The 15119-nt window shown below is 43.7% G+C and overlaps 1 protein-coding gene across 1 annotated transcript in view; it reads right to left on the minus strand.

Annotated features, from left to right (window-relative positions):
* Positions 1 to 2997: 2997 nt before the first annotated feature.
* TRAF5 (TNF receptor associated factor 5) overlaps positions 2998 to 15119 on the minus strand; it is a 43509-nt gene continuing 31387 nt past the window's right edge. Inside the window, exons 5-11 of the mRNA XM_043923782.1 lie at positions 13746 to 13910; positions 13043 to 13120; positions 12629 to 12703; positions 9693 to 9785; positions 7162 to 7302; positions 5630 to 5798; positions 2998 to 4975 (exon numbers count right to left, since the gene is read on the minus strand). Coding sequence (XP_043779717.1) covers positions 4398 to 4975; positions 5630 to 5798; positions 7162 to 7302; positions 9693 to 9785; positions 12629 to 12703; positions 13043 to 13120; positions 13746 to 13910 — 1299 coding nt within the window. The 3' untranslated portion in view covers positions 2998 to 4397. The remainder of the gene's footprint in view (positions 4976 to 5629; positions 5799 to 7161; positions 7303 to 9692; positions 9786 to 12628; positions 12704 to 13042; positions 13121 to 13745; positions 13911 to 15119) is intronic.

The following is a 15119-nucleotide window of genomic DNA, read 5'->3' on the forward strand; positions in this document are numbered from 1 at the left end:
CTTAAGTGGGCTGCTTTCACTTTTCTTTATAAATTTCACCTTGGGTTCTCCCTTCAAGTGTTTTCTGCCTATTCTCTTATTTAGCATCACAGATATTCAGGATGGTCTGAGAGATACATGTTTCTGGCAGTGAGTGGAGGCGGGGGAAGTAGGAGGCAGAGTCTATTGGGACAACTGGGAACATGCACACAGTCGGCATTTTGGTTGACTGCTGTGATGACCTCTAGATTATGTTTTATGAGGACAAGGACAACATCTGTTTTATTGGCAGCTAAAGTAAAATCTGACAAAAATATAGTCAATTAACATTTGTTTTCTGGGAAAAAAGTACAGGAAGTGAGTTATAGGCAAGGAGGTTTACGGCTCAGAGCAAGGGCTCCTGGCCTAGGGGAGGGTAGGAGTTGAGTGCAAGGGAGTAAGGGCTAGTTTGAGAAGGCATTTTGGAGAGGTGAGGCCAAAGCAGAATCCTCAAGAGCAAGAATCCACCAGACAATGGAGGAGGTGAGGATGGACAAGAGTATTCTAGATAGAAATGAACACAAGCACAGACAAATGTCAAAATGGCTTAGTATGCTGTTGCTAAATGCAAGGCAGGATGGTCATGAGGTGAGGCTGGAGAGGCTGAAGCAGGTATGCAGGGCCTTGCCTGTCAGGCCAGGGAGGCTGGAGTCTTGTCCTGTGGGTGACGGAGCCACAGTGGGTGGGTGAGGTGGGAAGTCACTCTTGGATTTTCATTTTAGAGATTATTGGGTGTCAGTGTGAATCTGAATCCAAAAGAGGCAAAAGAAAATATAGCGAGAACGGTGTGAATCAAAAACTATAGGCCAGCAACTAGGGCAGTAGTAGACAGAAGGGATATGGAATAGTAGAAATAGTTTTAAGACATTATTTGGAGGTTCAGTTGGCACACTGGCTGGGTGACTGGATGGGGGAAGTGAGGGGAATCCACAGTGTCCAAGCTCTGCCATGGATGCTGACGTCACTCCCTGAGGGAGAACACACACGGGGAGTCATGGGTTAGCGGTGGTGGAGAGTGAGGAGACCTCCCGTTCAGTTTTGGTGAAGTGTACTTGAAGGTACCTGCGGGACTTCTGTGCTTAGATATTCAGCAGGTACTTGGACAGAGGGGTCTTCAGGGAGATGAGTTCAAGGATGCTGTGGAGTGCCCTGGAAGCGGCTGCTGTTCTCAGCGGAGATTTGGCCCTGCTGACATTCAGTTCTCTTCCCATCTCCATTGGCATCTAACCTCTGACCTCTGACCTCTTCTCCAAATACTTGGCAGGCTCCTCTTCCTTCTCCCTAAAATGTGGCATTCCCAGGGAATTTCACCACCCAAGTCCTTTTTTGTGCATCCATCAAAGCTTTCTCTGCAGCCCAGAATTCTTATGTAAGATGAAGGCTCATGTCTGCAACCACTTTCAAGAGAAAAGAGGAAGTTGCAGCGTGGACTGACTGTCCTAGGGCCCCCACAAAGGGTTTGTGGCACTCTGTCCCATTTGTGTGTGTTCAAGATAGGCGCTGGGAATGACTATTTCTTGTTTCTCTGAAATCATCACATTTGGAGACCAAGTGTCAGAATTCAGATTTGCTGAGGTGTATTAGCGTGTATGTACTCCACCTCCTCACCCTCCTTGAATCCTGCACGTACCTTTCTCAAGGTTGTTAAGTCCCCGTTTATGCCTACTGTGTCATTTTCTTTTCATCAGGAACTGAATCAGGCCAAAGTGGAATAAAAATTTAAATCTTACAGAATAAAAATAACTGTTCAGATCATAAAAATGGAAAAATAATTTCTGTGGATCGATTTCCTTACGACAAAATTCACAACTCTTATTTTGTGAGAAAGAAGCGCTTTTTATTATAGAATACCTTGTTCTGTGTTCACTGTTTCAATGATGAAGGGACTCTGAGCTTGTAAGCAAACCATGCCATAACTTATACTTTTTATGTAGAGAAGTTGGTTAAAACACAAAATCAGTGTTTTGATAAATTCACTTTAAAATGTTTTTCACATCAAAGGCTTAAAACTAGTCACAACAGTGTGCTCTCCCCTTCCTCAGAACACAAGGATGACTTTGGACCTGATGAGAAACATTGAAGACCAGCGCAGAGAACCACCAGCATCCAGCTGTGCGGTCTAGAGAAAGACTTGCTGACTCTGCCTGAGGGGACAGGCTGACCAGCAGCTGCACCCGAGTTTACCAGCACCTGCAGGGTGGTTCTCTACCAGACTTCTTCTGTGAACTCAGGTCTTTGAATTTAACCCTTTGGGAAGATTTGTGTAGCATGAGTCTTTGGTATCTTGAAAATTTCACAGGAGAGAGGAAGAAAGTTCCAACTATTCCAGAAGCCACTGGTATAAATCATGCTGCTCCTGTGAGGTCAATCGATCAAGAGTTGTGAGGTATGTGGTCATCACTGAGTGAGCTGCTTGCCCGTACACGCTCAAGGGAGCCAGCCTAGTGTGGGCAGTGCTCAGTGGCATAACAAGAGTGAGGGCCCAGGAAAACTGGGTAGTTTTGGGTTAAGCTCAGGCTTATCAAGAGTCCAGGCTTCCCTGCTTGCTTAGGTGGTAAAGAGTCTGCCTGCAGTGCGGGAGACCCAGGTTTGATCCCTGGTTCGGGAACATCCCCTGAAGAAGGGAATGGCAACCCACTCCAGTATTCTTGCCTAGAAAGTCCCATGGATGGGAGCCTGGCAGGCTACGGTCCATGTGGTCAGGACAAAGGTCAGGCATGACTGAATGACTTCACTTCAGGCTCATCAAGAGTCAGGGCTTCCTTGGTGGCTCGGTCGCTAAAGAATCTGCCTGCCAATGTAGGAGATGCTGATTTGATCCCTGGATCAGGAGTATCCCCTGAAAAAGGAAATGGCAAGCCACTCCAGTATTTTTTGCCTGGGAAATCCCATGGACAGAGGAGCCTGACAGACTACAGTCCCTGGGGTTGCAAGAGTCGGACACGACTACACTACTACCACCATGTCAAGAGTCAGAAGGACTTTGTATAGACTTGTATTTACACTTTCAGACCCATACAGATAGATACAGAGGAACATGATCTTTCCGTCCTTCACAAAGTACTCAGGACTTTGACAAAAAACATCATAAGTTTACATAAATGCCAATTTTCATACCAATTTATGAACTCAAAATTCTACTCAAAAGAAAAAGAGACACTCTTCTTAGCCATCAATTTCAGATGGGAGTTCTCATACCAGAGCAAATGGTAATGGTGTTCTCCCTAGGTTTTAATTCCTCTTATCCATATGACACTTTCTCCATCATATACTAAATATTGCCCATCCTCATATTAATTTACTATAACTACCAAAATACTTCTAAGCTATGTTTAAACATGCATGTATATATTATTTATTAAGTTGAATCTTATGAAATTGCTAATATTTGATCATTTTGTTTATAAACAGTTTTTTCATGTGGTTGGACCTAATAAGATACGAACTTTAGCTGGATGGCTGTAAATCATTATATGTATATATATACTATGCAGTGTTTTCTGCTTTACTTCAGCAGGAAGAATGAAAATACTTACTCTATTCACAAGTTCTTATGCAGCCTTGCAAAACTATTCTTGCTGACTACTGGTAAATTTCATGAAAATATTAAAAGTGTACTAGCTTCCACAATACAGTATTTAACCTAAAAAAGTTTGATCCAAACTGGGTATACTGACTTCGAAGTACACTACCTATCTACTTGGGCTTCCCTGGTGGCACAGGTTAAAAAATCTGCCTGCCAAGCAGGAGACACAGGTTCAGTCCCTGGGTTGGGAAGATCCCCTGGAGGAGGAAACGGCAACCCACTCCAGTATTCTTGCCTGGAGAATTCCACAAACAGAGGAGCCCAGTGGGCTGTAGTCCATGGGGTCGCAAAAAGTCGGACATGACATAATGACTAAATAACAACAACAACTCATCTACTTAACTGAAATAGCCTACCCTAAAAGATAGCTTTTGTAGGCTAAGGTCAGTTCTAGAATCTACAGGCCAAATATGAAAATACCAAAGCACTTTTGACTGGAAGTTCTATTAATACATCTGTGTCCTCAAAGACATTTAATATTATAGAAGGCTGAGACCCTGAGACCCCACACTAAGCACCAGTTAAAGAGGTATGCAGCAGTCCTTACGTTAAGAAAATTAACGTCTTTCAAGAGATACAAAAATATAAATAATGAGAAGATAGTCTGAGTATTTTAAGTTTCAAACTGGGACAATAAAATGTAAAAAGAAGACAGCACTTGAGAAACCTTAAAATGACTTCACACGTTAAGGACAAAAAGCCAAGTACAAATGTGTACTGAGCCTAGATCCAGTCACTACATTAACCAAAGGTTCTGGATTCAAGGAATCCTTTTATCCCCCGGAAGCAATGATTAGAGATCCTCTAGGTCACTTAAGTCCACAGCCACTTTCAAGAAGAGGGTGTCATCTTTAATGTAGGTGTTCTTGGCATTCTCCAAAGTGGAATGAGCCACAAAGCGAGGACAGCCAGAGGCGATGTTCATCTCCCCATCGGGTCTCTTAAAGCTGCTGCTGTTGGGATCAGCCTTGAAGGTCTCCATAATGTGGTTCTTTTTGCCGCTCTGGTCCAAAAGCATCAGGGTCACCCTCTGCCTGAACGGCCACTGCAACAGTGAGTCAAACTCCCCTCGCATCACCACAAAGTACAAGGACAGGTGCGTCCCCTTCCCAGACCCGTCCCCGTTCAGGTAGGCTCTGGCGCAGAGGCGGTAGCCACACCGGCTGGTGTAGAAGGGCTGGCTGAAGATGGATACTGTGTGTCCCTCCAGCGCCTCCTTCTTCTTCAGCTTGTAGTCCGTCACCTTCCAGATGAGCTTTCCGTTATAGCAGGCACTTTCCAGCAGCTTAAATCGCTCTTCGTTTTTATTCAGCTGTGCTTTATGAATATTAATATGGGCATCATGTTTGTTAGTCTCCCCTTCCAAAACAACTGCAAAGAAAAAAAGATTCTGAAGGCCTTAAAGCTGTCTTTCAAATATGCCCAAAGTGAAATTTGGTTATCCAAAGAGAACCAACAGAATTCTGACTCCCCCAAGATGAACTGAATTCAGTGTCCACCAATGTGCCATCCATATTAATAATACTGACTCCGTGATTCTCATGTCTTGGAAAGACTGGCCCCAAGAAAACCCCAATGCGTCCTCTTGAACTGAAGCTCCCTGAAGTGTAGAGAAGACCCTCTCAGCACGTGTCTAGCAGACTTTTGCTGGTAAGCCCCACTACATTCTAACTGGGATGCTTTTAAACAGCCAAACTTGTCTCTGCTTTTCTATACTTGAAACAATGTTCCCCACCACATCTTTCCCCTAGCCTTCTCATTGTCTACTCTCCTTAAAAAACCATCATTTCCTGTTCTTGGAATTTCCTGGCCCATCTCTACCCTGTCCTTGTTCCAGTTTCCACTCAGGGCCCTTCATCAATTTTGTTTGAGTGGCCAGAACCTCATGTTGTTCTGTTTCACAAATACCAGACTCAGCACCGTTGACCCTGGACGGCTGTGCCTTTCCACTGGCCTATTTGCTTGTTTTCGTGAACACATGCAGAAGTCATGAAGCACCCGAAGAGAAGCAGAAAACAGACATACCTAGTCTTTGGTCATTGGTTTCTAGCAGGGTGATTTTCTGTTTCACTGTATCAATTGCTTCCACCAAAGGCCTCAGATCAAATTTACTTTGTTGCTGGTTAGCCATTTGTAATAACTGACGCACTTGAACTTCTAGCCAAGCCGACTTGTCAATGTGACTAGCAAGAACCTTTCAGTACAAAATGGATCATCATGTCAAAAAAACGTGAATGATTCGTTGAGATCACATTTTTCAACTCAAACATTTCACCTTGAATTAACCAATTAATGCAGTGAAAAAATGCACGGTTCAGAAGAGAGAGGATGTCAGAGAGATGAATCACCTAATACCTTCCTCCCCCCTGCAGTATCTCGGCTCCTGTTTCAAATCTTTGAACTGTTCTTCATCTGAGTCTTACTTCTCCCTTGGACTTTTCTCCTCCTGGTTCTTTAACCTATCTTTATATTTATGTTCTCCCTGACTGTCCTCTTGCCTTATCACTTCCTTCTCCATCACAATGCTTCTGATTCACTCCCACTCTGTGAGAGGGCAGAGAATGTGCTGGAAGAAGGCCCATCTGTTCCGGTCTGAGCACTGCAGGTGGTACTCAGCGCCCCAAGATAAGGCCTGAACATTTGGTTGCTCTCTTTAGATGAAGGGATTAAATAAAACCGTATTTCTCCTGCCCTCGGCGCCTTCACTCTTGACTGGTTTTTGTGTTAGAAAAAGGTCAGAATTAAGATAATAATAATTGATGGATTTCCACACACACACACATCCATACAGTATGTGGACAAAGTATGGAAATGATATGGCTTACATTTTCTGGTATAATCCTCAAAAAGACTGCCCATGTCACATTATGAAATATTTTGCACCATAAATTTTATAATCACAATAAAGACATTATTATTTAGAAATCTCTATTTATGGTTATTTAACATTCATGATTTACAAAGTAATTTTTGCTCTATTTTAGTGATGTTTAAAGCATTTTCTTCCCAAAGGAATTAATAGTTTCACTTTGTTGACTGCAAAATTCAGAACTACAGATGCTCTCAATAAATCTGAAATCAGGTGACTAATACTCGGTCAATAATGACAACCCTCATTGCCATAAATTGTGTAAAAGTACTGTACCAGTGTAAATGTGTACTGACATGGCTAAGTGTACTCGGTTATGTAAAAGATCTCTATTCTTAGGAAATACATTGCGAAGTATGCAGGGGTAAAGGGCTATAATAGATGGCTTACTCTCAAAGGGTTCAGAAAGAACACCCAAAAAGAGAGAGAGAGACAGGGACAGGATGGGGGCTGAGGACAGGGTTGGGATGAGGAGAGGGAGACAGGATGAAGGAAGCAAATGGGACAGAACACTGTCAACGAGTGAATCTGGGTGCAGAACACACAGGTGTTCTTTGTACTATCTTAGTTTTGCACACTTGAAATTATCTCCATTTAAAAAGTTAGTTTTTCCATTTAAACAATTAGTTAAAAAACTAACTGGCTGTGAGGTTAAATCTTGGTTATGAATAGAAAGGCCATTTCTCACCTGCATATTTGACAGGAAGCTTCCATTTTTGCCAAACAACTGCGCAAATTGCTTGAACTCCTTTTCGAATTTCTTTACCGTTTCTGCTAGCTGCTGGATTTTTATTTCTTTTTGTTCTAGGCTCTTATATAAGTCAGAAATCTAATAACAGGAATATGAATGAAGTCATTTAAATGCATGTAGCCAAGTTAAAATAATTTGAATATAGTTCTAGGAAAAAACTACAGGTAAGAAAGTATTTTAAGGAAAAATATATACACATATTTACTATATAATTCTAAGAAAATGTTTGAAGTTACTTCAAAAAAAGAGAGCGAGATCCACAGATTTCTTGCCAGCCTTTGCTGTGTGTAACACACTTTGATGGATCATCTCATGCTAGTGACGTCACTTGACTAAATTTGCTGAACTGGTTCTTGTCTTTCATTTAGCATGCACTTACTAAACAACCAGGACTTCCTGTAGCTCAAAGGGTAAAGAATCTGCCTGCAGTGAAGGAGACCTGGGTTCGATCCCTGTGTCGGGAAGATCCTCCAGAGAAGGAAATGGCAACCCACTCCAGTATTCTTGCCTGGAGAATCCCACGGACAGGGGAGCCTGGTGAACTTCAGTCCATGGGTTGCAAAGAGTTGGACACGACTGAGCAACTAACTACTACTACTACTAAACAACCACAGAATTCAGATCACCACACCACATTAGATGCTGTATGCACGGTGTCAACAGTAATAGCTGCAATTTACCATCCAGTTATCATATTCATTAGCTCTTTTAATCCTCATAGAACCCCATGGGTTGGATACGACGGTCAGCCTCATTTGATAGATAAGGAAACAGAGGCAGAGAGTTTAACCTGCCTACTATACTGCTCGTGGTATAGTGAGTGGCGAAACACACCACCTCTCAGAGTTTGTAATCCCTTTGAGGGAAATAACTAAAAACCTCTGAGTGATCCTAGACAACCTTCTCTTACCCCTGCATCCATTCAATCAGCAGTACCTGCCAACTTTAACTCCTGACAAAACAAAACAACTCTTACAACCACTTCTCCCTGTACCTTGTTGCAGCCTGGCCTGTCTCCCAGCTGGCTGCTATGGTAGCTTCTCAGCCGTCATACACCGTCCCTCACACACACACACACGCCTGAAGGCAGCTCTGCAGGGGCTGGCCTGGCATGGGGCCTGTAGTCCACTGGAGCTCCAGCAACTGGTTTGGGGCCTGGCACCAGTGGGTGCTTGCTAAATATTTACTGAATGAATGAATGAACATTCCCCCCTGTCTTTAGCCTTGTTTGCCTCCAAATCATACTTCATACTATGAAGGATAAACTTTCCCCTTCTGGACTATCCTCTTCCCACAACATTTTAACTGACCTTCTCTTTCTTCAAGACAGTACAGCTTGGAAAAGCCTTAAAAGCCTTACGCACTCCCACAGGGCAACCTGCTGCAGCCTCTGTACCCCAACACAGGGCACCCCCATCCCATTTGCTACGGGGACAGCGTCTTATACATCTACATTTTGGTGAGCTCTTCAAGGGTAGGTGCTGGGTCTCCCCTGACCCAGTGTCCACAGCGACTAGCCTTGTACCTGACACACGGCACATGTTTGTTGAATGAATGGATAGCTGAAGGAGGCAACTGTTACGGAAAGAACTTGAGAAAGGCTGGAGGCAGCATGCCTTCTACCAAAGTTACAGTTTAATCAGGCTTTCTATTTTCTCCACCATCTGACCCTGAAACTCACATACCTACTTTAACATGGAATCAGACAACATAAAATAATCTGTAGCAGTAAAACTCAGCGCCCTCTATGCAGATGGATGGTTTCCTTCCCTACCAGGGTTTTAAAAGTCTGATCCTCTGTGATGCCCTAACAAAATGATGAACTGTTGGAATAATTACTCAATAGAATCAGCATTGAATGCTGTCCACTATGAATATACCAGGGACTACGGCTGCCATCTGCACACATAATTTCACTTGATAATCACAATTCAGTGAAATAAATATGTACATATGCATTGATTAGGTTGCAAAGTTAGTAAGTTAGGACTTATTACAAAATGTATAATACCCACAGTGCCCAGAACAGATAGTCAAACGTTGTTTCAAGGTAATACTGATTTCATTTAAAAATGCCAAACACCTACTAGGTTCCTACTAGGGAATAACCAAGAGGTGTATGGATAGGCTGCAGAGAGGCAGTGTGGTGTACCCTGAGGAACACTGGACTGACAATCAGGGGACATGGGTTTGAGATTGAATTCTGCCCCTTGAAGTCATAAACACATCAAAATTTCTTTGAACTTAGTTATTTCCTCTGTTGGTTGAGGAAGCTAGACCCAAAGATCTCAAAGGCACTTTCCAGTTTAATGTGCTCTAATCCTAGAAGTCTGTCTGGTCACTTAGTAGAAAAACATCTACCTCCAGTAGACTTCCACTTAAAACAGAAGAGGCTATAAAAATGCCAACAAGTAGAAATCCCAGTGATTCTGTTGCCTCCCTTTATATTTGAACCCTTGAATGTTTACCTGCTCCTCTAGTTGGAAGTTCTTTTCTAAAACCAGAAGCATGTGGTCCCGTAAGGCCGAACGCTCATGTTCCTGAAGGTTCCCCCGTTTATCCTTTAAGATGAAGAGAAACGTGAGTCAGGTTGTTGAAAGGCTTCCAACATGAGGGTGGTGGCAGGATATTCTGCAAAAGCAGAACTTTAACAACTTTGCTGACTTGTCTCAAGGTGGGTTTCAGGGAAAAGGATCCCTCCCAGGCTCCTTTTACATCTTTACGATTTTTTTGGTACCCAGGAGACACGGAGAGTCAGGCCACTGTCAAAATTCTTAATGCTGCTTTCCTTCCTTGCCCTGTGCTGTGCTCAGACATTCAGCTGCATCTGATTCTTTGCAACCCCATGGACTGTAGCCCGCCAGGCTCCTCTGTCCATGGAATTCTCCAGGCAAGAATACTGGAGTGGGTTGCCAGTTCCTCCTCAAAGGGATCTTCCCACCCCAGGAATTGAACCCAAGTCCTTGTATCTCCTGTGCTGGCAGGCAGATTCATCACCACTAGTGCCACCTGGGAAGCCTTTCCTTGCTCTCGGAGTATATGATTGAGGGCTAAGTGTAGTTATTATCACCTCTCAACTATTCCCATATAAAACCTATCTCCTTGGTGGGCTACCTCCTGATCAGCCTACTGAGCAAACTTCTCTACCACTTTTTATCTTGCTACCACTTGCTATTACAGGCAGAAGGTGACCTGAACTGTAGTTTCAGCCCATGAAAATTTTGTTGCCCTCAAAATAAAATTATATGTTTGCAAGAACAAATGGTTACTTTTTCCCTGATCCTTAAAATTTCATTGCAGATTGACTCTATTACTAATAAAAGCAAATGGTATGGGTGACCCATAGACTCTAAGTAAACATTTATAATCAATTTCATTTCAGTTTAGGTTTGGCCCTCTTCCAGAGCACAACTCCCCCAGCCATCCCCAGCTCTGGTACTAAAGTAAGTCCTCGAATACAATCCAAATGGGAGCTTGAGCCTAAATGTAAAGAAGATTCCTTTCAGAACTGGAAAGCAATTCTGTGTTTCACGTGAGAGGAAGGTAAACCCCATCCTTTCTGTAGCCAAGACAACCACGGTTTGATATGTGACACATTTATGGACTCTCCACTGATTTTTTAAAAACATGTTTAAAATAGTTTTTTTTTTTTTTTAATAAGAGTAACTAACATATGCTTGGGTCAAGGGCTCCTCCAGTGTCTCTGTGGTAAAGAATCCACCTGCAATGCAGGAGACACAGGAGTCGTGGGTTTGTTCCCTGGGTTGGGAAGATCCCCTGGAGGAGGACACGGCAACCCACTCCAGTATTCTTGCCTGAAGAATCCCATGGACAGAGGAGTCTGGCGAGATACAGTCCATGGGGTCACAAAGAGTTGGACAGGGCTGAAGTGACTGAGCATGCTACGGGATGCTTATGTCAAACAACATAGGAAGATGTAGAATGGAAAGTAGAAGTCCCCCTTTCTCATCTCCACATCCAATTCCCTAATCTCACTCACCAGAGTCAGCGAAGACATATATACATTTTCAACACAGTGAGGTCATAGTGTAAGTAATTTTTAAAATATATACCTCATGCTTTTTATCAGATGCTTAGTACTCCAAAATATGACTCTCTCTCTATATATATATATATTTCACTGTTGTGGATTTTTTTTGCTAAATACAGTAGTCCCAGCTTAGTCAGAGTTTTGATAGTTGTGGTTTCAGTTACCCATGGTTAATTATGGTCCAAAAATATTAAGTAGACAATTTTAGAAAATAATTAATGCTTTAAATTGTGAACTGTTCTGAGTAGCATGATGCAATCTTGTTTCTTCCTGCTCTGTCCTGCCCAGAGGTGAGTGATCCCATTGTCCAGGTATCCAAACTATACATACTACCCACCCATTAGTCACTTAGCCATCTCTGCTATCAGATTAACTGTTGCAGTTAAATGCTGTGGTCAAGTAACCCTTATTTATTCAATAATTTGGTCCCAAATGATGCTGGCAATTCAGATATCCTCTTGCTGTGCCTAATTTATAAATGTGTAACTTTATCTTATGTATGTTATAGGGGATATAGGGTTTGGTACTAACAATGGTAACCCACTCCAGTACTCTTGCCTGGAAAATCCCATGGATGGAGGAGCCTGGTAGGCTGCAGTCCAGGGGGAAGCGAAGAGTCGGACATGACTGAGCGACTTCACTTTCACTTTTCACTTTCATGCATTGGAGAAGGAAATGGCAACCCACTCCAGTGTTCTTGCCTGGAGAATCCCAGGGATGGCGGAGCCTGGTGAGCTGCCGTCTATGGGGTCGCACAGAGTTGGACACGACTGAAGTGACTGGGCAGGCAGCATGGTTTCAGACATCCACTGAGGCTCTTGGAATCTATCCCCCATGGACAAGATGTATTTATGTGTATGTGTGTTTGTGTAGGTGTGTGATCTTTGCATACTTATGAAAGGATATCTGTGAAATAAATTCCTAGCAGTAGAACTGCAAGGTCAATGTGTCAGGTCACATTTTTATTTTCATAGATATAAGCAAACTTCAAAAAGTAGGTATTATAAATTTTATGTATATATATATAAATTAATTGTTCTGTTTCTCTGGAGAACCCTAATATAATTGTCAGTCTTTTTTCTCTATTCCATATATAGTTATTATAAAATATTGGTTATGTTCCCTTTGTGCATTATATATATACTTTTAGCTTATTTATTTTATACATAGTAGTTTGTATCCCTTAATTCCCTACTCCCATCTTCCCTCTCCCCACTGGTAACCACTAGTTATTGCCAGTCTTACAGTTTCACAGACACTGAATGTCCTGTACCCTGAATGGAATCAAAGAGTAAAATGAACTCGACAAATGAATGATACAGCAGAAGGCAGACAGACACAATTACTCCATACCTTTACAGTACAGCCATAGTGCTTAAAAGGACAGTCTTGTTCAGCTTCAGGACACATGGCCAGGTGTTCATCCACCTGTGAAATAGACAGTCTCAGGCTGTAGAAATGCATCCTGACTCCCTAGCTACCTGGTATAACTGCAGTCAGCAGGGAGCCAAGGGTGGCTTGGGGAGAAGACAGGAAACAGAAGGAAAAAACGCCAAACTGAGGCTGGGGCCAGGAGAGCTAACATGAAAACAGAGAATCCTCAGGGAGAAGAATTCTCAGGGAGAAGGTGAGGGAAAACAAAATCATGGTCATCATGAGGATAAGGTAAGCCTCGGGCCCCCGCCTATGCGATTTTATCAAACACACCGCAATGATTACTGAAACTTTATCTTACATAAAATCACTGAGAGAATTATTTACACTTACCTCAGTTCTTGGAATGATCTGCAAACACTTGTTGGGACAAGATACTGGGTACTCAGGGCACAAGTTTTCCTCATGATTCTGAAACAATGAAAGGGTGCTGAACTAAAGCCAGCCTGGCTTCCAAAGGCTCCCTGTATGTCCTCAGAGTGTGTGTATATATGACCCCTTGGGGATCTATGCAATGTGGCTCACCCTCTATAAGACGGTACAGCCTAGTGCCAAAAAGGTTCCAGATGGCTGTTTTCTCAGTATAAATGAATTCAATTTTCCAGTTATTCCAAAGAAGGTCAGAGGTCATGGGGCTGACAGAAGACAGACAATGCGTGTCACTAGCATGGCTCCTTTGGCACATGTAAAAGGTACCCACGCTTTCTTCTTACGCCTGCATCCTGCCTCGCCAACTGTCAGAGCATCCTGAGGTCAGAGAGTGTGGTCCTCTCCTTGTGACTCAGCTCCAAGTGTCACTCCTGGCCCACTCACACTCAGCAGGTGATCAAACAGCATTTTTGCCAATGACACATGAAAAGAGTCCTACCAAGAAGGCTTTCAGCTTTTTATAGACCCCTCAGATAAGTTATTCTTTAGACCTCTTTCTGCACAAAAATAAATTCAGAAAAGTGCTTCTGGTATCCCATCTGATTTACTGTGACCACTCAGATAGAATTTAGTCCCATAAAGATGCTTCTTTTTTTTTTTTTTTTACCTGTAGATTGATGACTACCACTTCCTTTTTGCAATAAATGCATTTTTCCTCTCGAAACCGGCAGAATGCGCTCAGATGCTCTTTCAGATCTTTGCGAAGGACTGGCTCCTGACAGTTTTCATTAGAGCACTGCACAGGCTGGAACAGGCAATGCTGAAGGTGGTCCTGCAACAGGTAACAACAGGCCAGTGGGACACGCGGAGCAGGGCACTGGGAAGGGGAGCCGGCTGCAAGGCCTGGGGAGGGCGGAGGCGGGAGGACCCCGGGGCAGCAGGAGGACAAGCTGGGACGGTTGGTGGGGGAAGGACAGCTCCCTGCAGAGGCCACCTGCTGCCTCTGCTGAGGACGGGGCATGCAGAGGGCCGTCTGCGTGGAGGCTGAGAAAGCCAGCCTGGTCTGGAGGACAGGGCTTTGAAGATGGGTGATGAAAGCAGCATGCTAAGTTTATCTTAGATCATCTACTAACCTGCTCACATTCTCAGGTTAGTCCCTGAACATCTTCCTTAGCTTTGCCAATTAATTTACCAGCTCGGTCAAGGCCATTTCTTTTGTGTGCCCTCCATGCCCACCCCTGGCACCAAGTCCTAATCTCTGCACTCTGCTGTTGTTGCTTAGTCACTCAGTCGTGTCCAACTCTTTGCGACCCTGTGGACTGTAGCCCACCAGGCTCGTCTGTCCATGGGGATTCTCCAGGCAACAATACTGGAGTGGGTAGCCAGGGGATCTTCCTGACCCAGGGATCAAACCTGCATCCAGAGCGCTGGCAGGTGTTTTCTTTACTGCTGAGCCACCAGGGCAGCCCCAGGTGGTAAAAGCCGAAACAGAGAGCCGAGAGGGAAGAAAAGGCCAGCTCCTAAATAAGTGAAGGAAGGGGAAGGACTGGAGGAAGGAAGGACAGGGAGAGGGAGCTGTCCCAGAGGCAGTAAAGCAAAACAGTGAGAGGAATTCAGGGATCAGAATCCCAGGCCCAGGAGAAGCTTGGGTCAGCCTTGTCAAGTCAGGAGATATTCATAACCAGCATATTAGAAAATGATGACATGGGCAAGGTTTGGTCCAGTGTTGTTCATGTTACAGACGTTTATAAGCAGGCAAGTCTTAACAAGACCTGGGGATAACACTGCAAGTTCCTGTGATGCTGACAAGGTATCAAAATTCTAGTGGGCTTGTTCCCCACCACAAGATCCTTTAAAACACGGCTGGCAAGCTACAGCCCTTGGGCCTAACCTGGCCCACTACTTGTTTCTGTAAATAAGGTGTAACTGAGAACACCCGTATTTCTTCCCATGTTGGCTATGGCTGCTTTCCCTCCAAGATGGGAGAGTCAGGCAGCTGCGACAGACGCTGGCTGGCAAAGTGTAAAATATTTACTATCTG

This window comes from Cervus elaphus, chromosome 14 (genome assembly GCF_910594005.1).
Source record: "Cervus elaphus chromosome 14, mCerEla1.1, whole genome shotgun sequence".
NCBI lineage: Eukaryota > Metazoa > Chordata > Mammalia > Artiodactyla > Cervidae > Cervus > Cervus elaphus.